General features: G+C 46.5%; 1 protein-coding gene across 4 annotated transcripts in view; it reads left to right on the forward strand.

Annotated features, from left to right (window-relative positions):
• CDH26 (cadherin 26) overlaps positions 1-5,683 on the forward strand; it is a 36,015-nt gene extending 30,332 nt beyond the window's left edge. Inside the window, exons 14-19 of one of the 4 annotated variants that reach the window (XM_025204715.1) lie at positions 42-269; positions 440-570; positions 950-1,027; positions 1,302-1,370; positions 2,176-2,259; positions 3,146-5,683. In XM_025204715.1, coding sequence (XP_025060500.1) covers positions 42-269; positions 440-570; positions 950-1,027; positions 1,302-1,370; positions 2,176-2,259; positions 3,146-3,349 — 794 coding nt within the window. In that variant the 3' untranslated portion in view covers positions 3,350-5,683. Of the gene's footprint in view, positions 1-41; positions 270-439; positions 576-696; positions 840-949; positions 1,028-1,301; positions 1,371-2,175; positions 2,260-3,145 lie in introns of those variants that run through there. The other 3 variants (XM_025204716.1, XR_003094208.1, XR_003094209.1) reach the window with 3 other exon arrangements.
• The last annotated feature ends 1,348 nt before the right edge of the window (positions 5,684-7,031 follow it).

Consider the following 7,031-nt stretch of genomic DNA (forward strand, 5'->3'; position numbering starts at 1 on the left):
TGTTGCTTTTAATAGAGACATTTTTGTGTTTCTTTTTCCAGGTGACTCAGTTGAGCTTTTAATGTTGCGAAGCCTCTCACCTGGTGATTATTTAGTGCCTCTCAATATTCTGGACAGACAAGGATTTTCTGAGACAGAGATCCTGAATATAAGAGTCTGCCTTTGCCTAGATGGGCATACGTGTTCAGAGCAGATTGCTGAACCCATGAAAGTGGGCTTTGGAAGTAGTGCCATTGCTGCAATTTTGGCAACTCTCCTGTTGTTACTGTGTAAGTAATTGCCTAGGATTTGCAGGCAAGTGCCCATTGCCTGTTGCCCATTTTTCTGAGACTTCAGGGGCTGGCCACTGTTAGAAATGGGGTATTGAACTAGATAGACTACTGACTCAGTATCTTAGAGTATCAATGGCAACTCTGGTGACCTCCTCTCCTATTTTCAGTGGTTACCTGTGTTCTACTTTGGTGTACTTGTGCATCAAGAAACAAGGAAAGAAAGGTCTACCCACCATTTGAAGAAGGCATTCAGACTTTGATGAACTACAATGCAGAAAGTGGAAGCTCTTGGACTCAGGTAAGGTATGCAGTATGCATTTACCAGGTCCAATAGACATCAAATCTACTAGAGATGTGCTATTTAATTGTATTGCTTCTATTTCCTTTCATTTGTTATTGAGCAGAACATTGTCCCCTTTCTTAGCTGAACATGGTGGAAGAATGACGCATTTTATGGTGCAGGTTATGGTAGCAGACAGGATGCTTTTCCTACCTTTCCAGTGGATTTCCAGGCATTTCCTGGACATCTTATCTTAATGGTGTGCATTAGTAAGGCAGGATGGTTAGGTATGGAGTAGAAATCTTAGTGGCTTTTATGTTTTTATTTGCAATGTTGTACCAGCCTGTTTATTCACTATACTCAGTACATCTAATTAATGTATCTCACCCCTGTGTAGGCTAGTCCAGATGCTGTAGATCATGCTATGCAACTCATACTGCATACAGAAATTAAAGGAGGAAAACAAATTGATCAGGTAATCACTAATTCTTGCAAAGGCAACTGTCTCTTTTTGTAAAACTGTAGTTGTGGCTGGCTTGCAGCATGGCGTAGAACAAAAGAACTTAATATAATCCAATCTGAACATAACCATACTGTCACTAACCAGAAACATTACTGTTTTTCTCAAGCCATTACCTTCTGAGGCTGACACAGTCTAATGAGTACTCTTCAGAATCATTTTTTTTCCAGATTTTTAACTAAAATTTCTGAACAGATAATTATGAAATTTGAATTTTTCCCCATTTTAGGTTGGAAACACAATGTTATTACCACCCTCCCTCAAACTGAGTCAAGGACATTATGACCTGGGTTCATCTGTAAGTAAATTTTTACAAGCTAGTTTAGGGTTCTGAGGAATGTTTCAGGTTGAGCAATTGATTTTGGTGGTGCTGGGTTTTTTTTTCCTTTAGTATTAACCAATAATCCCTACTTCAGTCGTGCCATCGTTTCATGTTTGTTTAAAAGCATGCCAACAGACTAATGTAAAGTTAGATAAACATGATCGGGATGGTTTAATCAGAGATGCTTCTGCCTTGGGCGGAGGGTTAGACTAGACCTCTTGAGGCCCCTTTTGGCTAACTTTTTCTGTTTCTCAGGTTACACTTAAGTGACAATCATAATCCTCATGTAAATATAATGCCTATAATTGCATTACATTCACTGGTAGGCCCCAAGAACAATCTGAGAGAAAGTTAGAAATAATATAAAGCATAATATCATTTTAATTTTGTGTTGGGAGGAACCCCATTCCATCATATTTGCTTAACTCGCTAGTCCTTGAAGTAAGGACAGTTTACATGGTTGTAGCATGGCAACCTATATTTGGAGTACTTCACTAGAAAGAATACTGTGAATCGTTATTGGGAAGCCGGTTGTTGCCATAACCCTAAGGACTAACCAAGGCTGGGGGCTGCATTGTGCTAAGCATAGAAACTTAGAGTAAGGGACAGTCTCTACCTAGACAAGCTTGCATTTTAAGTAGACATGAACAGGCCCCCCGGGAAGTGGGTGTAAAGGTACAGTAAGTGCAGATTAGTTTCTTTATAACCTGAATGACAAATGTAAAGCCTTCCCTGAAGACATTCGCCTTGCTGAGGCTCTGTGGCCATGCCTGTTTTTTAGGGAATCCCTTATTCCAGATCGGATGCCAGTTTTGGGAGGCTCCTCAACAGGATTACAGAGATAGCTGGTGAAATGCTGAATGAGGTAAGGAACGCTGCTTTGGAAGCCTTCCCTTGACAAATGGCTCATGGCTGTTGAGCACAGGAGTCGCCTTGGGAATTCAGCAGTTCTGCTGCAGCTCCTCTCGGGACAATAACACCCTCCGAGAAAATGGTACTGGCATCGAAGGAAAGCCCAGGGAGGAAAGGACACAGCCCTTGCATACCCCACCTCCAAAATAAGAAGTGCAGGGGAAGAGATGAGATATATACAGGCAGGTAGAGCAGGCAGGATGTTTTCAGTGACAGCGATCTGAGCCACTTGATGAGAGCAACATAGAGGAGGATGGGAGTGAGAAGAGGTGGCCATCCACCACTGCCTGTGAGCCCCTGCCAAAGAGGTCTCATCACAGCACTTCTTGCTGGGTCATGCAGGTCACCTGGCTGCTGGCATGTCTCAGATGCACACACCTCTTTCTGCATGGGCCAGCTGTGGGTGCCAGGGTGCTGCCTGCTCTAGGAAGCCAGGCAGCCTTGTGCTCCAGTCTGTGCTGGCTCTGAACTTGTATTTTGTATTCAAAGCCTCTTCTTACCACTTCGCTGTGCCATTCTGTAGAGCTGCTGCATATGCACTGGCATTTCTTCTTCCTGGCCAGGTCCATTATCTTTGTGGGGGAAGATCAAATTGACTTTGCAGCTCCTAATTCCAGGGCAGGCTTGGGTGGATCTGATGTTTCTGTCACTGTTTGACAATAAAGCAAATGCTCAGACCACTGAGGGAGAGAGTACCCGTATTTCTGCAGCATTATCCTGGGTATCATCCTTGATGACATGCTGCTTGTTAAGAATCCCTTTAACTTCCAAAAGGACATAATAGTTTGGGAAGCCTCCATGGTGGTTCATTGCCTGAATGTTTTCTTTCTCCTTTGCAGAAGCTCTTTCACATCAGTAACCTGGAGGATGATGTAATCGTGTACCAACCTCATGTATATGTCGAAGAGGGAGAGCTAGACAGATGTAGTTCCTGCATGTCCATCCCTGTGACTGATGATGAGTTGCCAGTGGATTTCTTGAATACTCTGGGACCCAAGTTTACAGCTCTGGAAGAAATTTGCCAGAAGAGATTTCAATTGTAGCAGTGATGGAGCTGCAGGGCCTCTGTCAGACTAGCTTGGATCTGAAGAGACTCATGCTGAGCACAAACATCTGCTGAACCTGGCAGGCTCTCTGCTTCAGGGAAGGTCCCGGCACAAAGCTCTGTGCACAGCTAAGCAATATCCCACAAGTGCAGTGAGACAGTGGTTTGGGTTTTATTGTTTTGTTTTCATTTTGTTTAAACCTTTGCTGGGTTTGTACCTTGAAGAACTGACAGGCAGATGGTAGAGACTTCAAAGAGTAGTTTTTCATCTCCCTTCCCTTCTCTGCCAGGTGTACTGGGCCCTTTGGTGCCAGAGGAAGGCTTTTTTAGTGTAACTAGAGTTAATCCAGTTGTTTTAGCTGAAGAGACTGAAGTGCAATGTCTTTGACATCACGTAGCACATCCCTGGCCTCCTTTGGTAACAGGTCTCTGTCTGATCAAGGACTCCGCATTTCCCGCTGACGTTTTCCAGTGGTTGTGTTTCTTTTTGAATCCTCTTAAACTAATCTGACAAAGGCTGTGTATGCATGCAGCTGTCTCTGGTTAGACCTGGTGACCAACCTCAGCTGCCACCACTGAGCCACAAGCAGCTTCTCACAGTGGTCTTACAGCCGGTGTGCCACCAAAGTGCCAAGTACTCCCTGGGAGAGCAGCAGGTGCTGAATGGACTGAGCTGACAACATGGAGATGCCTACGTACACCTTCATCTGGGCATCAGCCTTGCTCCAGCTGGCCGAAGTGGGGTGACTCCATGCTTATAGTAGACTTGCTGGGGATTTAGGGCAGTCAGCAAGCCCCAAATTCTAGTAAAGGCAAAGTTTGATTTTGGGAGGCAGCGTAGGTTGAGTTCTCGGTCATGCCCAAATGCATCCACCGTTCTTTCTGCAGCTGACTTGACTTCTCCCCGCCCTGTGGTGGTGGCTCACATTTTGTTGCTTGTGTGGGTCAGAGCTCACTTCTGTCTAATTGAATGTGCAAATGTGAGCTTTGGCCTGGCAGTCTGGTCTGTTTGGCTGCAGGGAACGAAAGGACCAGCCACCACTTAGATACTACATAGTGGGAGTCTGCTTTGGTAGAGCAAAGGAAACAGATGGAAGTGCCCACAGGGCTGCATATCGGGGAATGCTAATCATTCTTCAACTGTTGCTGCAGGGGAGTGCTGGGCACCCTGGCGGGGCGGACACAGGCTTCCTCCTGGCAAAATGAACGTCGTGATCCATGCAGCAGCTGGTGCAGGACTGGGGGTGGGGGGAAAGAGGGAGAGCTTCTCTCTTAAAGATTATGGCACAGAACTTGCCTGTCTTATTCTATTCACTAAATGCTGCACTGTTAGTCTGTAGTATACTGGCCAGCCTGCAGGAGACTTTTGCAAGTCCATATTAATGCGCTCTCTTTTTGGGAGGTCACAGAGGAGGCACCAACAGTTAGTGCAGGCAGCAAGATTATCTTTGATTCTGGGGAAGGGATACTCTTGAGTTTTAGGATCAGGAGGCAATGAGCTCTAGTCTGTAGCTGGGGTCTACACACCCTGGGTGCGTGACCCATGGTTTTGTTAATGATTAATCCTGTTCAGTGTGGCAGTTGCTAAGGGCCATCCACAAATGGGGCTCCTTTGTGCCAGGTGCTGCACAACTCAAGTTGTGTCCCAATGAGCTGCAGCGTGAAAAGGTGAAACAGGTGCGGGGCGTGTGAAGGAGCAGGGAACACAAGCAGAGCAAACACGATGGCAGCAAATGTCACATTTGTTCCAGAATTTTTGGAGAGGATTAGCTGAATGGAAAGGACAGTGATGGGCAAGGGGAACCTGGAAAGCATGGGGTAAGGCAGGGAGAGGAAGTTTTACAAGCCTGGGGTGGAGCTGAAGTGCAGAAATTGTGAGGATGGACAGGGAGCCAGTGGGTACAGGTCCTGGCCTCGGCTTCTGCAGCTGCTCCTACCGTCTGAAGTCTCTAACTGCTGTCTGGATTCCTCCCCCAAACCCACAGAGTTGGGGTGAGGTCCAGTTTAATTACTTGTTAATGCAGAACGTAGCCTGGTTTCAGGTATAAGGGCAAAGTGCCTCCTACGGGACTCCTACGGGATTTGCAGTGTCTTGCTGGGCTGGGGGCCTGACACTGTCCAAGACAGGTACTTCACTGCATGTATAAGATGTTTTTTTACTGATTTTTATTAACTGTCATTTAACTGGCATTTCTGTTTTGCTTTGGGGAAATCTGGCTTGTGCTTTTTTATATGTTTAAAATAAACAGATGTTTCAGCCTGTGAGTTGCACCTGCCTGAATAGCAGGGCCTTGTCTCTCAAGAGCCCTCTCTGCAATTCTCACCTGCTTGTGCACATCAAGCCCTGGTGTCTCTGTTCACATTGTCCTATGTCCTTATATTAAAACTTCTTTAGGTAAGACTTGGTCCTGCATACCTGCTTGAGGGCTAAGCTCTCAACAAAAGGGTCACACTCCAGATTATATTGAACCAATAAGTGATAAACATCTTGCCTCCATTTGTCAGGGGCTGGCATCTTCCATTTACAAAACTGTTTTTCCGATGCCCGTTAGTTGTTGTTAGGAGCTAACATAGCAGGGGGCAGGATGGCTCTCCAGATTACAGACTCCTAGGGCCTCTGTACACATGCAGGCAGGTAGTGCATTAGATTCCATTGTGCCTTATTGCCAGTGCAGAGGAAGCCTAATCCTGGGCTCCCCCTGCACTGGCAAGAAGCAAGCGCCTGGAATTAAAAGCTGAGGGGCTCTAAGCTACGGGGATGCCCAATGCACCCTTGGGGCTGAGAGATACAGCTGCTGCAGCCTCCCAGCCATGGGGATGCATACAGCCCCTGGGGCTGGGAGATCATGGCAGCTATGGCTCCAGCTCGGAGAGGCACAGTGCAGGAACCCAATGTCTGCAGCTGCGGGATTGTGTGGGGTGCTGCTGGGACCCAGAGTGGCAGCTGCTGGGGCTGAGTCCCCTCAATTGTAGGACTCCCACCCTGGCTGGACATGGTGCACCCGGGAGCTGGGAGCGCAGTCAGTTAACAGGGCTCCCAGCCGCAGGGGCAACCCTACTACACATGCAAATTAAAGCTCTGTACCAACCAGCACGACATTTAGCACACGTTTTCGAGGTCTAACTTTTTATAGCTGGTTGGAGCTCTTTATGGCTGCTTTGCACATGTAGCTGGTCTCAAGGGAATTATGCAATTAACTGGTTAATTGCTTGATACCTGTGATGTGTAGAGGGGGCCAGAGAAACGTATGGCTGAAAGGGCCCTTCAGAGGTCATTTAGTCCAACCCCCTGCCAGAGGTAGGATCATCCCTATGCTGTGAGATATGGTTTGGATATCCCAGCATAGTCTGGAGGAGAATGAATTTCTGCCACACTTGGCATATCACGATGTGAAATGGTTACAGAAACAACAACCGGCTCCTTCACTTCAAGGGTCCCATGAACATGAAGACTCAGATTTTTTTTCCCCTCCCCACTACATTTATAGTCTCAATTTAAGCTTTTCTATCTTATCATCTAGTCTTAGGGGTCCAAAGATCATGGCTCAATAGGACTACTTTCTTTTTCAGATCTTCAGGCAGAACTAAAAATCCTAGCTTTGAATTGCTGCAGCATGTTAACCCCATAAATCCCAGGCCTCTGCACATTCCCTGACTAGCCATCTGCACCTCCGGTGCAA

This window comes from Alligator sinensis, unplaced genomic scaffold (assembly GCF_000455745.1).
Source record: "Alligator sinensis unplaced genomic scaffold, ASM45574v1 scaffold970_1, whole genome shotgun sequence".
Taxonomy (NCBI): domain Eukaryota; kingdom Metazoa; phylum Chordata; order Crocodylia; family Alligatoridae; genus Alligator; species Alligator sinensis.